Here is an 18,093-nt window from a genome sequence, read left to right as displayed (position 1 = left end):
ACAGATGTTTGAGTGAAATTTCATTTTAAATCATGCTTTAAAGGGTGCCTGGGTGGCTCAGTGGGTTAAAGCCTCTGCCTTTGGCTCCGGTCATGATCCCAGGGTCCTGGGATTGAGCCCCACATTGGGCTCTCTGCTCAGCAGGGAGCCTGCTTCCTCCTCTCTCTCTCTCTCTCTCTGCCTAATTGTGATCTCTATCTGTCAAATAAATAAATAAAATCTTTTCAAAATCAATCAATCAATCAATCAATCGTGCTTTAAAACACAAAAATAGAAATTAATCTGCAACTCAACTGTGTCATTTAGGTAACTATAGTATTTAGAAAACCATCAGAGTGGTAACTTCTGCCTCCTGCTTTGTTTTCACGCACATCTTTGAATGCAGCTTCTCTGACCATCCTGTATGTATATGAATTTCCTATAAACATATCACTGATTAGAAAAGCTGGAACTCTATATTGGTCTTTTACAAGAATTCGTGTTGGCTGACTGAAAACTGTGCACGTAGGGTGACTATCATAGCACACACGTGACATGTACTTGAGCAGCAGTAAGACTGAAGAACATGTGCTCAGCACATGCTTTCATCACAGCCAACATTCAACTGGGTAATAAGTAAATGAATAACATGACTTGATGGGAAAATTCTGCTGTAATTTTTTTACTTTCAGAGTTACATTTTTAAATCCAAGTGAATGAAACAAGACAGTGGTGACTTGTGGAACAGCAGTGACTAGAACAAGATCTTGAGTGGACTTTGTGGTTTTGGTCATGCTTTGTTTTTTGATCTGGTTGCTGGTTACATGGGTGTGTTCAGTATATGAAAATGCATCAGGTTGCACTACTGTGATACATGAACTTTCTGTGGGTATATTATACTTCAATAAAAAAGTAAGAAGGAATAAAAAATAAAATAAAAATAAAATGCAAGCAGATGTTTAGAGTTGGTTAGTGATTATCATTTCTGCTGCTCTTTTGTTCCAAGTGTCTGGATTGGTTTAATTGACCACACTGGCCAACTGAGACCTGCAAAGCAAGCTGGTTAAAAAGTTCTCAGTTGCGGGGCACCTGGGTGGCTCAGTGGTTTAAGCCTCTGCCTTCGGCTCAGGTCATGATCTCGGGGTCCTGGGATCGAGCCCCACATGGGGCTCTCTGCTCAGCAGGGAGCCTGCTTCCCCGCCCCTCTCTGTCTGCCTCTCTGCCTAGCTCTGATTTCTCTCTGTCAAATAAATTTAAAAAATCTAAAAAAAAAAAAAAGTTCTCAGTTGCAACTATTTATGTAGTAAAGCGAGATCATTTTAATATTATACAGCAAAAATAAAATACACAAACATATCAGAAGTCTAATGATGATACAAGAATATAACAAATGTCTAAAACTTCTGATTTTAAAAGTTTCAAAAGACCATTATGGTTCTAACCAACTTTACAAGTAAATGTAATAAATGTAAATGTTTATATTTATACTGACAAAATACCATATTTATCTACACAGAGAGTACTACATGAAATTTCATTTGGAGGTAAGGATTCCACTGCTTTAACAGATTGAAAAAGCGTTATCTTAAAGATCTTGATAACCTTTTGAAAAGTCTAGACGGTCCAAGGCATTTTGGAATTTTGGAATGTGATTTCGCTTTCTTCTACATAGAGGGAACAATGGAAAAGCAAAGTCAGTCTGAAATTTCATTTCTCCTACATGTTCCAAGTTTAACCGAATACTCTGGAGGGGCAGAGAAAATTAACTAATATTCACCTATAGTGCTACATTTTGTAGCATTTTTAATTCATTAACAAGTCTTTATTAAAAACACACTTTATTTGACCTACTAGCATTTAGTGTCATCAAGGCAAGTTCAGATTATTTAAATTGTTAATAACAGTAAAAAATGTGGGATTAAAATTTTATTGTTGGGCTGCCTGGATGGCTCAGTTGGTTAAGCATCTGACTCTTGATTTCAGCTTAAGTCATGATCTCAGGGTCCTGAGATGGAGCCCCGCACTGAGCTCTGCACTGGGCACAGAGGCTGCTTAAGATTCTCTCTCTCTGTCTCCCTCAGCAGCCCCCCACCACAATTTTTTTAATGTTGATATAGTAGTTATATATTATTATATATTATAGGTATTTCTCTAGCAATAAAGTCAACTAGTCTTAAATTGTTACATATTTAGAGAATAGTCAGTTTTCCACCTTTACCTGTTCCTGTCATTTCATTATCAGCCATTTCTGGCAGGGCCTCCGGCTTAGCTGCTCGATCTTGTTCATCAAGGTTGACATCTGCAACAGAGTCTAAGGAATCAAGCAGCACCACTAGAATGATATTAAAAAAAAAAATTAGAGGAAAAGGAGAAATTTATATGGTTCCTTCAATTTAATACTTTAATCAAATACAAGCTGTATAAAAACAACAACAAATATTTCCATATAAGGAGCATATAATCATATATATGTAATAACCATGACTACATTAACATGCATAACTATGCTGATATACAGGTCAAATGAATGTACATTTACATGTGGAATGCAAAGAGCCTGTGAAAAATAACAAAAAAGAAATATTCTCCCCCCCTCAACTTTACTGAGGTACAATTGACAATTAAAAACTGTATATATTTAAGGTATACAATTTGATGTTTTCGTATGTGTACACACTGTGAAATACTGACTACAATCAAGCTAATTAACATATCCATTACCCTACCTTTTAGTTAGGAGCCTTTTGTGTATGTGTGTGGTGAGAACACACATTTCCTCTCTTAACCAAATGTCAAGTATATAGTTAACTATAATCATATTGTTGTCCATTAGCTCTGAGAACTAAATTATCTTGTATAACTGAAACTTTGTACTCCTTAACTAACATCTCCTCAAATCCCCCTCCCCAGTCCCTGGTAACCATCATCCTACTCTCTTGTTTCTACAAGGTTAACATTTTTAGATACCACATATAAGTGAGATCATGCATGGGTGAACAAGATTAATACTATCTTAGCCACAACTCCTGCTCTAAGTGTTCTATGACCTGAAACCTTCTTGAGCATGGCAGCCAACCAACATTCTTTCCTTTTCCTTAACTACATCCTTAAGTACACTCTTGGGGCATAGCGTCCTTGATTGCCCTAGAGATAGGACCATGACCCACACGTATTCTTAAACATTCTCCCCTTATGTGGTCTCTCAGCAGTACTCGCAGCCTCTAGGGCTATACAGACGTCCGAAGAGAGGTGGGGTTACAGAGATCTGTACATCTTATGGTGCACAAAACATGCTTCTGCCTGTAAGTTCCCTTAATAATCCATTCATTGTCAAGCTGGACTTGTTGGCCTTTTCCTCAGCCTTAGGACTCCTTTGGCCTTTGAAGTTTGATTTGCATATACCTTCCTTTCACAGAACAAAGCCATATCTGTCTTTCTGCATCTGGCTTAATTCACTTAGCATGATGTCCTCCACAGCGTAATATTATATGTACTACATTTTCTTTATCATTCATCTGTCAATGGCATTTAGGTTGTATACATATCTTGGCTTTTGTAAATAATACTTCAGTGAACACAGGAGTACAGATATCTCTTTGAAATATATATCCAGAAGTGGGATTATTAAATCATAAGGTAGTTCCATTTTAAATTATTTTCAGAAACCTCCATATGGTTTTCCATAGTGGCTGCACCCATTTTACATTCCATCAACAGTGAACAAAAGTTTCCTTCTCTCCATGTCCTCACCAACATGTTTTTTTTTTTGTTTTTTTGACTTTTTGATAAAAAGCCAATCTGACAGGTAGGAGGGGGGTATATCTCATTTGATTTGCATTTTCCTGATTAGTGAAGTAAAGCATCTTTACATGTGTTTGTTGGCCACTAGTATGTCTTCTTTTGAAAAATGTCTATTTAGGTCTTATTCTCAGTTTTAATTGGGTTATCTTGTCTTTGCTATTGAGTTGCATGAGTTCTTTATATATTTTGGATATCAACTCCTTATCAGAAGTACAGTTTACAAATATTTTCTCCCATCTATAGGTTGCCCTTTCACCCTTTTCATTGTTTCTTTGTTAGACACCATTTTAGTTTGATGCAATTCCATTTGTCTATTTTTGCTTTTGTTGCCTGTGTTTTGGGGTCATATTTAAAAAATTATTCCCTAGTACAATTCCAAGAGGCTTTTTTCCTATGTTTTCTTCTAGTTATTTTACAGCTTCAGGTTTTATATTTAAGTCTTTGGTCCATCCTGGGTTTGTATGTGGGGTGAGATAAGGGTCTAACTTCATTCTTCTCATGTGTCTTGTTTTTTAATACCATATAGAGGCCTACTGCACATTTAATTCCAGATCACTGAAATAAAGCAAATATTGCAATAAAGCCAGTCAGATTATTATTATTATTATTTTTTGTTTCTCAGTGCATATAAAAGCTATATTTACACTAAAGTGTTGTCTATTAGGTGTGCAATAGCATTACACCTATAATAGTGTCCATACCCCAGTTTAAAAATACTTTATTGCTAAAAAATACCAACTATCACCTGAGTTTTCAGCAGGTTGTAATCTTTTTGCTGTTGGTATCTTTCCTCAATGTTGATGGCTGCTGACCGATCAAAGTGGTGGTTGCTGAATGTGGGAGTGGCTGTAACACTTTCTTAGAGTAGGACAATGAAGCTTCTTACATCAATTGGCTCTTCCTTTCACAAATGACTTCTTTGTAGCATAAAATGCTGCTTGATAGCATTTTACCCACAGAATTTCTTTCAAAATTGGAGTTGCTCCTCTCAAATCTTGCTGCTTGCTTTATCAACTAAGCTTATAGAATATTCTAGATCCTCAGTTGTCATTTCAACAGTCTTCATGGAATCTTCACCGGGAGGAGATTCCATTTCAAGAAACCATCTTCCTTGCTCATCCATAAGAGGCTCATCCTTTCAAGTTTGACCATAAGGTTGCAGCAATTCAGTCCCATCTTCAGACTCCATTTCTAATTTTAGTTCTCTCTTGCTATTTCTATCACATCTGCAGTTACTTCCCCCACCAAAATCTTGAACCCCTCCAAGTCATTCATGAGGGCTGGAATCAACTTCCAAACTCCTGTTCATGTTGATATTTTAATGTCTTCCTGTAAATCATGAATGTTCTTAATGACATCCAGAATGGTGAATCCTTTCCAGAAGGTTTCAATTTACTTAACCAGATCCATCAAAGGAATCATTATCTAGCACAATGAAATAAATTTCTTAAATAATAAGACTTGAAACTCAAAATTACTCTGATCCATGGGCTGCAGAATGGATGTTGTATTATGAAACACAAGCATGAAAACAACATCAGTTTCATCATACTTCTCTATGAGAACTCTTGGATGATCAAGTGTATCATGGCCTATCTCTATTTTCAACATGCCTTCCTCACTAAGCTTCATCATTTCTAACTTCTGATTTAAACTGAGACACATGTGACTCTTCCTTTTACTCAAACACTTAGAATCACTATTAGGTTCTTAACTGGCCTAATTTCAATATTGTTGTGTCTTGGGTAATACGGAGGCCTGAGGAGAGGGAGAGAGATGGGGTAACAGCCGGTCAGTGGAGCAGGCAGAACACAACACTTACAAGAGTAACATCAGAGATCACTAATCACAGATCACTATAACAAATAATGAAAAAGTCTGAAAAATCCCAAGAGTTAACCAAAATGTAACAAAGAGACATGAAGTGAGCAAATGCTGTTGGAAAAATGGCACTGATAGGCTGGCTTGATGCAGTGCTGCCACCAACTTTCAGTTTGTAAAAAACCCAGTATCTGTGAAGCACAATAAAGCAATATGCAATAAAACAAGGTATGCCTATATTAAGGAGCACATCCTTTCTTTATTGTATATTCTTGGCCCCCTTGTTGAAGATCAGTTGACCAATAAATGTGTATATTTATTTCTAGGCTCTCTATTCAATAGACTCAATGGTTTTATATGTCTGTTTTTATGCCAATACCATATTGTTCTGATTACTACAACTCTGTAATATATTTTCAAACCAGGAAAGGTAATACCTCCAAGCATTGCTCTTTCTCATGCTTGCTTTGGCTATTTGGAGTCTTTTGTGGTTCCCTATAAATTTTAAAATGGAATGCCACTAGGATTTTGATAGGGATTACCTTAGTAGACTTGTAGATCACTTTAGGTAATATGGACATTTTAACAGTATTAATTCTTCCAACTCACAAGCACAGGATGTCTTTCCATTTATTTGTGTCTTCATCAATGTTTTCTAATTTCCACAGTAAAACTCCTTCACTCCGTAAATTACACTTTGTGTCAATTAACTGTCTTTTTTTTTTGTTAGCTTTATTGAGGTATAATTGACAAATAAAATTTTAATATATTTAATGTGGACATGACAATTTATGTATACACTGTGGATTCCTATAACTGAGTTAATTAGTGCATGTATAACCTCACTTTTTTTTTTTTCTGGAAACACTTAAGTTCTACTCTCTTAGCAAGTGTCAATTATATAATAGTTACAACTGTACTCACCATGTTATATAGCTTCTCAGACTTTATCTTATAACTGAATGTCTGGACTTATTAACCTCCCCTGATTTTCCCCACCCCTCAGCCCCTGGCAACCATCATTCTACTCTGTTTCTGAGTTCAACTTTTGTTTTTAGATTCCACCTATAAGTGATACCATGCAACATTCAGCTTTCTCTGTCTTGCTATTTCACTTAGCTGAATTCATGTATGTTGTTGCAAATAGCAAGATTTCCTTTAAGGCTGAATAATATTCCGTTAGTATATACATGTCATATTTCCATTCATCCACTGACAGACATTTAGGTTGTTTCCATACGTTAGCTATTACAAATAATGCTGTAATGAAAATGGGAATACAGACATTTCTCTGAGATAATGACTTCATTTTCCTTGGATATATATATATTCAGAAGTGGCATTGGTGGATTATGTAATAGTTCTATTCTTAATTTCTTGAGGAGTCTTCATACTGCTTCCCATTGTGGCTATACTAGTTTGTATTTTCACCAACAGCAAAGAGTTCCCTTTACTCCACATTCTCACCAGCATCTTATCATTTTGATAATAGCCACCTTGGCAGGTGTGAGGTGATCTCTCACTGTGGTTTTTAATGGCATTTCCCTTATGATTACTGAAGTTAAGTGTTTTTTTATGTGCCTACTGGTCATTTTTGGCTACTAAGTTATATGAGTTCCTTGTATGTTTTGGATATCAATCCTGTATTGCGTATGTAGTTTACAAATATGTTCTCTCAGTCCCCAGAATGCTTTTTCATTTTGCTCACAGTGTCCCATGCTGTGCAGAAGCTTTTTAGTTTGATACAATCCCACTTGTTTATTTTGGCTTTTGTTGTCTTTGCTTTTGGTATGAAACCTAAAAAACTGCCACCAAGACCAGTGTAAAAGAGCTAACCCCAGAGGTCTTCTTCTACGAGTTGTATGGTTTTAGGTCTTATGTACAAGTGTTTAATCCATTTTACGTTCAATTTTGTGTGTGGGGTTAGTTAGATAGGGGTCCAGTTCCATCTTTTGCATGTGGCTATCCAGTTTTCCAAACATGAGTTATTGAAGAAACTATTCCTTTCCTCTGTGTTCTCTATGCCATTATCAATAACTAATTGGGCATATATGCATAGGTTTATTTCTGGACTCTCCACTGATCCATGAGTCTTTTTTAAATGCCAATACCATACTATTTTGATTACTGTAGCTTTGTAATACATTTGAAATCAGGAAGTGGGATGCCTCCAGCTTTGTTCTTTCTTTCCAAGATTGTTTTGGAAAAAAACAATCCTACTTAGGGTCTTTTGTGGTTCCCTGTGAACTTTAGGATTGTCTTCTCTACTTCTGTGAAAAATACCTTTTGAATGTGATATGGATTGCAATAAATCTGTAGATTACTTTAGGTAGTACAGACATTTTAACATTAATTCTTCCAATCAATCAGCACAGACTATCTTCTCACTTACTTGTGTGTTCAATTTCTTTTATCAATATTTTATAGTTTTAAGTGTACATCTCTTTTACTTCCTTAAACTATTCCTAAATATTTTATTCTTCTTCATGTTATTATAAATGGGATCACTTGCTTTCTTGTGTTATTCTTTTCTTGAGGTGTCTTTGTCTGGTTTTGGTATCAGGGTCAATGCTGGCCTCATAGAATGAGGTTGAAGAATTCCCTCTTCTGTTTTTTGGAAGATTTTAAGAAGGACTGGTATGAATTCATCTTTGAACGTTTGATAGAATTTACCATAATGTTATCTAATCCTAGTCTTTTAAAAAGCAAATATCCTTACATATAACAGGAACTGAATTCAAGACAGGCATAAGATATACACTGCTGAGAAAAATCGGTGGATTTTAATTCATTAGAGATATTTAAAAACAAAGGAAGACAGTTAACTTTTTCAGAATTATTTAGATATAACTTGGCCATCTAATACTTACCATTAGCCAGCATACCAGTTTTCTCTTCTTCCTAAATTAAAATAGTAATATGATTTGAAAACAAAATTATGTAAAATGCCCGCAACAAAATAAAGTAAAATCCAAAAACCAGTGTTTCACACCATTATGAAAAAGTTAAGAAACATGCTTTCTAGGTTTCTTTTGTCACTCTCATTCACTAATAATTCTGTAAGACTGAGAGCATAGCTGTGAGAGAACTTCTAGAAGTTTCTTCAGAACTGTAGCAATTACCAATCCACTTAGGCCTTTAAAAGCTTTCTTTAAAGTATCTAGATGCCATTTGCTCATCCACCTTGCTCAGAAATTCTATTTTTTGAACTCCAGGATAACATGGATACTTTACATAAGATTCTTGCTATTGTAACATCAATCATTTTTCTTTTATTTTTCAAAATTAATGATAAAATAGAACTTGTACTCTGTTTCACAGCCATTTTAAGAAATAAAATTTTCAAAGAGGCAGGCCACCAAACTGCAAGATAGTTGAAATGTGTCAAAATTACAAGTTCCCTAAAAAAATTTGTAAGTTCCCTTAGAGTAAGTTTTACAATTAGTGTCACCAATGTTCTTCACTTGGATAGGCGATGTGTACATTTACACTGACACATTTTTATGCAGGTTATATTTTCTTGAAATATCAAACCACTGTGACCTATTTTTCATAAAACATTTAAACTGCCATATTCCAAGTAGAGGTCCCATTAAATTTCTAAGACTAACCAGCAGATCACATTAACCTTCATGTATTTCTAAAGGTTTTCTTATTTTCCCCTCCAAACTGAGTGATGTAGAGACACCCAGTGACAAAACATCAGGTATATTTTAAAATAAGTATTTATTAATACCTGGGTAATATTTCTTACTTCTATTTAGACACCTATGGTTTCATACATGTTTAAAACATCTAGTCCTAATGTGCAGTTCCAAAAGAGACCTTACTTGTACAGATCAAGACCAATAGAGCAAACAGTAATTATCCTACTAGTTAGTTACTATTAGGTAGCTTCAAGGGTAAGCTCTATATGGTAGGCAATATGTAGTAACACGCTTAGCCAGTCTCTGTAAGAACTGAGAAAAAAGAGTTGGAGTACAGCAACTGAATATGAATGGAATAATTTAATTCATGATCTTAGTCACATAAGTTTCAGACAGTAATGTCACCATTAGCATATAAGGAGGAGTATTTATTGTACCTCACAAGGACAAGATCTACCAAGGAAAGTGTAGCTTAATATACCTGTTTAAAAATTAGATTTGAGATTTCGATTAAACTTTTAATTTGTAAAACTCAAAGAAGTTACATGCCAAGAAAATCCTTTAGAAAATCAATTGCCACATTTCATTAAGATTTACATTAAACTGGCATCCTGAATTAAGAAAATGTTTTGAGTGTTAAGAGACCTAAATCTTTACAACAATGAGCAAGACAATGACAAACTCCATATTTTGGGCTCTTCATATAGTACAGTCAGCTAAGGTGATGACAGAAGTTTCAAAATTGTCAAATATATAATTGACGTATACCTGTTTGGGTATGTGTAGTTTTTCAGATTTGGGATTTTCTTTGGTATTAGTCTCTTCTTGAGTCGTCAAAGGTGCATCAATATCCTCCTCACCTTCAAAATCATCACTGTAATTTTCTGAAGAAAATAATTTTTAAAAATACAAGGATCACACTATCAAAAATGTCATATTCCAGGAAAAGATTGTTGATTTCCAAAAGGAGTCTGTATAAGAATAATTTATTGAAATATTAACATAAAGCTAAATTTAGAGGACTTTTTTTTTGTGTGAAGATTTTCTTTTTTGTGTGAAGATTTAATGAGAATTCAATTCATAAGTCTTAGGTTTACTTCACTGTCTTATACTCAAATAGTTCTAAGAGTTATAATTTTTAATCTTTTATATCATTAACTAACTAAATATTTTTAGAGCTGTCCAATTTTTTTTTAATCTTTAAAACAAAGTTTAATGCTTATTTTTGAAAGACAAAGTCTCAAATAACTTACTTATAAAAGGCAGTGCTTCTGAGAAATCTTGACATTCTTAAACAAAAGTTTGGATTTGCTTATTTTTTTAAAGTTGATTTTTTGGGTCTCTGTAGGTATCTTTAATGTAAGCCTGAAAGCTCTATCTCTAATCCTTCCCTCAGATAAATACTGGCTCTATATGATCTCTACTATTTTCCAATCCTGCTCACTCCTCAGCTTAAATCTCAAATTATATCTCAATGACTTTACACCAGAAGGGAAAGGTGTGTTCATGTTAATATGATGCCATAACACTACTTATAGGGAAGTTGGCGTAGGGGCCATCTGGCTAGGATCTCTAAGCCAATTTTTAACGTGTTGTTTATGCCCTTAAATCAAAGGACTGATGGAGATCTGTGACTTTTTCAGAGTGGAAACCATCACTTCATAAATAAACATAATCTTTATTGTATTTTAAAAATTAGACAACATTCATATCATATGATCTCTTTGATACGAGGAATTTGAGAGGAAGGGCAGGGGGCTTGGGGGGAAAGGAAGGAAAAAATGAAACAAGATGGGATCAGGAGGGAGGCAAACTGTAAGAAACTCTTAATCTCAGGAAACAAACTGAGGGTTGCTGGGGGGCGGCAGGGTAGAGAGGATGGTTGGGTTATGGACATTGGGGAGGGTATGTGCTATGGTGAGTGCTGTGAAATGTGTAAGCCTGATGATTCACAGACCTGTATAACTGGGGCAAATAATACATTATATGTTAATAAAAATAATTAAATAATAATAATTAAAATATTAAACCATATTCAGAAACAGGATGGCCTGATAAAACAAAGACTGTACAAGGTCCTACAGAGTCTGCCCTGGAATGGCTGTCTTTTCTTAGAATGGAGGAGATTACCTGAGTGCAATTAATAATAAAAGTCTAGGAATGAATTTGAGAGGGCTTAGAAGTTAAACAGAGATATTCCCAGTGACATCTACCTACAGAAACATCTCCATTTGAGTTCATGAGAAAGACAAGGTGGGCATTGTACCCTAGGTAAATAAACTAGCTTAGTTGGTTAACTACATCAATATCTATATTTTGAGGTTGAGAAGCTCACCTTTGTTTCTCTTCCATATGAGAAAGAACAGTTTGGGATTTTCTAAGTATTAGCAGACATATTAAGTTCACAAAACAGTTATCAAGAAATTATTTTGTATTAGACATACTTCTAGGTGCTACAATCAATATAACATGATTAAAATTCTAATGTTCTAGGTGGGAATCACTACATTTTTAAGTAACCTCAAAGATCAGACTTATTTAAGCATAAATGATGAACAAGGAGAGAGGAAATATGGGAGGCTACGACAATGAACTTAGACAACTACATGGGATTTGAGAACTACTTGAAATCAATGGAATGGGAAGTAGTATTTATGTTACTGACTACAAAGAGGCAGTGTAAGAAACAGTTTAAATAGTATAGCATAGTGCTTAAGAACATGACTAGGAGCCAGAAGGCTCGGATTTAATTCCTGGTTCTACTACTTTTAGCATAGAAACATTGGCAAATCACATACCCCCTTTGCCTCATTTTCCCCAGCTCTAAATTGGGGATGATAATAGTACTTCTCTCAAAGGACTACCTAGATTAAGAGTTGAAGTGTTTAGTACAGGATGCAGTGGGAAGGGGGGGGAGATGGCTGAGGAGTGGGGGACCCTATTTCAACTAGTCCCCTGAACTGAGTTGAGTATCTACCAGACCATTCTGCACACCCAGAAATCAGCCTGATATAAGAAGATATATCTGGATCTCTACACACAGAAGATCTCTGGTGGTTGGTCTTGAGGTAGGAAGCAGGGAGCCATGATTCTGCAGGCAGACATTGGAAGATCATGGGGAGCCTCTGTGATCTTGCACCAGGAAGGCAAGAGACTCCCATGCTGGGAACCAGGCATAGACTCTCAGACTGGTGGGAACAGGGAAAGGATTTTAGGACAGCCCTCCAGACTGAAACCTGGAGCTATGGGGGCGAACATGCAAAGCGGGGGCAACCTTTGGTTTTAGAAGCACAAGGGGCAGAAATGTGCCCGGCCCTGGGAGTGGCAGCTGGGAGTGCTGTTGTGGGGTACACAACCCAGGATGCTGGGGTGTTTAGCAGCACAGACCAAAAGGGAGACAGTGTGGCCTGGAGAGCTCAGTGAAGAGCAGACTGCAATCTCTCTGTTCTGAGACAGAGGTTTGGATATGGTCACTTCTGTTGACTCTCGGAAGAGATGTTGAAAGCTGTCAGGGAAAGCCACCAGAGAACAAAAGCCCCCCAAAACCGGTTTTCACTGAGCCCATTTCCTCCCCACCTGACAGGATGCAGGGCAATTCTGCCCAAACAACGTTGCCTGAGTAACAGGGTGGCAGGCCCCTTCCCCAGAAGACAGGCTGGAAGACCAAGAGGCTGACAACCCTAAGGTCCCATAAAACAGGTGCATCTTGCTTGGGTTGTGGTCAATAATTTGGACTCTGTACATTCCCTCAGCCACCCCTCAACAGAATGACTAAGAGGAGGAACCCCCAACAAAGGAAGGAAAGAATCAGAGACTGTGGCCTCTGCCACAGAACTAATGGATATGAATATAACCAAGGTATCAGAAATAGACTTCAGAGTAACAAATATGAAGGAGATATCTAGGCTTGAGAAAAATATTAATGACAATATAGAATCTCTAAGGGCAAAAATGAGATCTAATCAGGCCGTACTTAAATGTGCTATGAATGAAATACAGTTTAGACTGGATACTCTTGACTGCCAGGGTAAATGAGGCAGAAGAACAAATTAGTGAGCTAGAAGATAAGATGACAGAAAAGAAGGAAACTAAGGCGGCATGGGAAAAACAAATTAAAACCCAAGGGATCAAACAGAGAGATTAGTGACTCAATGAAATGTTCCAATATCAGAATTATTGGGATCCCTGAGGATATAGAGAGAGAAAGAGGTCTAGAAGATATATTTGAGCACACTGTAGCTGAGAACTTCCCTAATCTGGGAAGGAAATAAGAATTTGTGTCCAAGAGGCAGAGAGGACCCCTCCCAAGATCAGACTGGAGAACACACTGATGCCACGAGATATAATAGTACAATTCGCAAATCTTAGATCCAAGGAAACAATCTGGAAACACAGCGAGTGGGAAGAGACTTCTTACATACAGAGGGAGGAATATCAGAATAACGTTAGACCTGTCCATAGAGACCTGGCAAGCCAGAAGGGGCTGGCAAGACATATTCAGGGTACTAAATGAGAATAACATGCAGCCAAGGATACTTCATCCAGCAAAGCTGTCATTCAGAATGGATGGAGAGTCAAACTTGGCAAGTTTCTGCCAAGACTGGCAGAAACTGAAAGAATGTGTGACCATCAAGCCGGCCCCGAAAGAAATATTAAGGGGGGTTCTATAAAAGGAGAAAGACCCCAAGAGTGATATAGAACAGAAATTTACAGAGACAATCTATAGAAACAAAGACTTCACAGGCAACATGATGAAAATAAAATCTATCTTTTAATAATCACTCTCAATGTGAATGGCTTAAACGCTCCCATCAAACAGCACAGGGTTGCAGACTGGATAAAAAGACAGGACCCATCCATATGCTGTCTAAAAGAGACTCATTTTGAACCTAAAGATACATCTAGATTGAAAGTGAAGGGATGGAGAACCATTTTTCATGCCAACGGACCTTAAAAGAAAGCTGGATTAGCAATTCTCATATCAGACAAATTAGATTTTAAGCTAAAGACCATACTTAGAGAAACAGAAGGACACTTTATCATTCTTAAAGGGTCTATCCAACAAGAGGACCTAACAACTGTAAATATCTATGCCCCCAACATGGGAGCAGCCGACTACTAAGCCAACTCTTAACCAAAACAGAGACAAACTGATAATAATACATTAATAGTAGGAGACCCCAACACTCCACTCTCAGCAACAGACAGGTCATCTAAGCAGAAAATCAACAAAGAAACAAGAGCTTTGAATGACACATTGGACGATATAGACCTCATAGATATATACAGAACATACCACCCTAAAACAAGAGAATACTCATTCTTCTCAAACGCACATAGAACTTTCTCCAGAACAGACCACATACTGGGTTACAAATTCAGGTCTCAACCAATCCCAAAAGACTGAGATTATTCCCTGCATATTGTCAGAGACCACAATGCTTTGAAACTGGAACTCAATCGCAAGAAAAAATGTGGAAGAAATTCAAACACTTGGAAACTAAAAGCCAACCTGCTTAAGAATGTTTGGGTCAACCAGGAAATCAAAGAACTTAAACAATTCATGGAAACCAAACAGAACAAAAACACATCAGTCCAAAACCTATAGGATACTGCAAAGGTGGTTCTAAGGGGGAAAGACGTAGCCATCCAAGCCTCACTCAAAGAAAAACCCAGAAAAATCCCAAATACACAAACTATCTTTACACCTTAAAGAATGGGAGAAAGAACAACATAAGAGCCTAAGCCAGGCAAGAGAAGAAAAATAATTAAGATTAGAGCAGAGATCAATGAATTAGAAACCAGAAATACAGTAGAGCAAATCAATGAAACTACAAGCTGGTTCTTTGAAAGAATTAATAAGATTGAGAAACCACTGCCCAGACTTATCCAAAAGAAAAGAGAAAGCACCTAAATTAATAAAATTATGAATGAGAGGGGAGAGATCACAATGACCAAGGAAATAGAAACAATTACTAGAAATGATTATCAGCAACTATATGCCAATAAATTAAGCAAACTGGAAGAAATAGATGCCTTCCTGGAAACCTATAAACCACCAAGACTGAAAGAGGAAGAAACTGACCTGAATAGACCAATAACCAGTAAGGAAATTAAAGCAGTGATCAAAAACCTCCCCCAAAAACAAGAGTCCAGGACCTGATGGATTCCCTGGGGAATACTACCAACCATTCAAAGAAGAAATAATACTCATTTTCCTAAAGCTGTTTCAAAAAATAGAAACAGAAGGAAAACTTCCAAACTCATTCTATGAGGCCAGCATTACCTTGATTCCCCAAATCAGGCAAGGACTCCATCAAAAAGGAGAATTACAGACCTGTAATATGTAATTATAGACCTGTAGTACGTAATATTACAGACCTGGTGAATATGAATGCCAAAATTCTCAGCAAGATCCTAGCTACTGGATCCAACAGTACATTAAAAGGATTATCCGTCATGAAACAAATGGGATTTATCCCTGAGATGCAAGGGTGGTTCAACATTCGCAAATCAATCAATGTGATAAAACACGTTAATAAGAGAAGAGACAAGAACCATATGGGCCTTTCGACTGATACAGAAAAAGCATTTGACAAAATACAGCATCCTTTCTGATTAAAACTCTTCAGAGTATAGGGATAGAGGGAACGTTCCTCAATTTCATAAAAACCATCTATGAAAAGCCCATAGCAAATATTCTCAATGGGAAAAGCTGAGAGCCTTTCCTTTAAGATCAGAAATATGACAAGGATGCCCACTCTCACCACCGTTGTTCAACATAGTACTAGAAGTCCTAGCAACAGCAATCAGACAACAAAGACAAATAAAAGGTATTCAAATATGCAAAGTAGTCAAACTCTTCACAGATGACATGATATTTTATGTGGAAAACCCAAAAGACTCCACCCCCAAATTACTAGAACTCATAGAGTCATTCAGTAATGTGGCAGGATACAAAATCAATGTACAGAAATCAGTTGCTTTCCTATATATTAACAATGTAACTGTAAAAAGATAAATTAGGGAATCGACTCCACTTACAATAGCACCAAAAACCATAAGATACCTTGGAATAAACCTAACCAAAGAGGTAAAGGATCCATACTCTAGAAACTACAGAACACTTATGAAAGAAACTGAAGAACGCACAAAAAGATTGAAAAATATTCCATGCTCACGGACTGGAATAAACGTTGTTAAAATGTCTACGCTGTCCAGAGCAATCTATACTTTCAACGCCATCCTGATCAAAATACCAATGGCATTTTTCAAAGTGCTGGAACAAACAATCCTAAAATTTGTATGGGACCAGAAAAGACCCTGAATTGCCAAGGAAATGTTGAAAGAGAAAAACAAAGCTGGGGCATCATGTTGCCTGATTTCCAACTATATTACAAAGCTGTGATCACCAAGACAGCATGGTACTGGCACAAAAACAGACACACAGACCAGTGGAACAGAGTAGAGAGTCCAGACTCTCTACTGAGTTGACCAACTCAATGGTCAAATAATCTTCGACAAAGCAGGAAAAAATATCCAATGAAACTCTACCATTCTCTTACACCATACACAAAGATAAACTCTAAATGGATGAAAGACCTCAAGGTGAGACAGGAATCCATCAAAATCCTAGAGGAGAACATAGGCGGTAACCTCTCTGACTTCGGCCACAGCAACTTCTTCCAAGACACGTCCCCAGAGGCAAGGGAAATGAAAGGGAAAATGAACTTTTGGGATTTCATCAAGATAAAAGCTTCTGCGTAGCAAAGGAAACAGTCAACAAAACAAAGAGGCAACCCATGGAATGGGAGAAGATGAAGATATTTACAAATGACACTACATATAAAGGGCTGATATCCAAGATCTATAAAGAACTTCTCGGGCGCCTGGGTGGCTCAGTGGGTTAAAGCCTCTGCCTTCGGCTCAGGTCATGATCCCAGGGTCCTGGGATCGAGCCCCGCATGGGGCTCTCTGCTCAGCAGGGAGCCTGCTTCCTCCTCTCTCTGCCTGTCTCTCTGCCTACTTGTGATCTCTGTCTGTCCAATAAATAAATAAAATCTTTAAAAAAAAAAAAAAAACTTCTCAAACTCAACAGCCAAAGAACAATTAATCAAGTCAAAAAATGGGCAGAAGACATGAACAGACACTTCTCCAAAGAAGACACATGAAAGGCTAACAGAAACATGAAAAAATGCTCAACATCATTAGCCATCAGGGAAATTCAAATCAAAACCACACTAAGATACCACCTTACACCACTTAGAATGGCAAAAACTGCCAAGGCAAGAAACAACAAATGTTGGAGGGGTTGTGGAGAAAGGGGAACCCTCTAATACTGTTGGTGGGAATGAAAATTGGTACAGCCACTTTGGAAAAGTGTGAAGGTTCCTCAGAAAGTTAAAAATATAGCTACCCTATGACCCAGCAATGGGTCTAGTCCAATGCACTACTGGGTATTTACCCCAAAGATACATATGTAGTGAAAAGAAGGGCCATCTGTACCCCAATGTTCACAGCGGCAATGCCCACAACAGCCAAACTGTGGAAGGAGCTGAGATGCCCTTCAACAGATGAATGGATAAAGACGATGTGGCACATATATTCCATGGAATATTACTCAGCCATCAGAAAGGATGAATACCCAGCTTTTGCATCAACATGGATAGAACTGGAGGAGATTATGCTAAGTGAAATAAGTCAAGCAGAGAAAGCCAATTATCATACGGTATCACTTATATATGGAACATAAGGAATGTCATGGAGAACATTAGGAAAAAGAAGGGGGAAATGAAGGGGGGGAATCAGAGGGGGAGATTAACCATGAGAGATTGTGGACTCTGGG

The 18,093-nt window shown here is 37.1% G+C and overlaps 1 protein-coding gene across 1 annotated transcript in view; it reads right to left on the bottom strand.

The window, feature by feature from the left end:
* Window positions 1-18,093, bottom strand: part of CEP162 (centrosomal protein 162) — a 111,532-nt gene that overhangs the window by 64,238 nt on the left and 29,201 nt on the right. Inside the window, exons 7-9 of the mRNA XM_080806495.1 lie at window positions 10,017-10,132; window positions 8,472-8,502; window positions 2,198-2,311 (exon numbers count right to left, since the gene is read on the bottom strand). Of these exons, the coding sequence (XP_080662621.1) occupies window positions 2,198-2,311; window positions 8,472-8,502; window positions 10,017-10,132 (261 nt within the window). The remainder of the gene's footprint in view (window positions 1-2,197; window positions 2,312-8,471; window positions 8,503-10,016; window positions 10,133-18,093) is intronic.

The sequence above is a fragment of the Martes martes genome, assembly GCF_963455335.1.
Source record: "Martes martes genome assembly, chromosome: 6".
NCBI classification, from domain to species: domain Eukaryota; kingdom Metazoa; phylum Chordata; class Mammalia; order Carnivora; family Mustelidae; genus Martes; species Martes martes.
The sequence above is the reverse complement of the archived record's forward strand: the minus strand, read 5'-3'. Positions and strand labels throughout refer to the sequence as shown.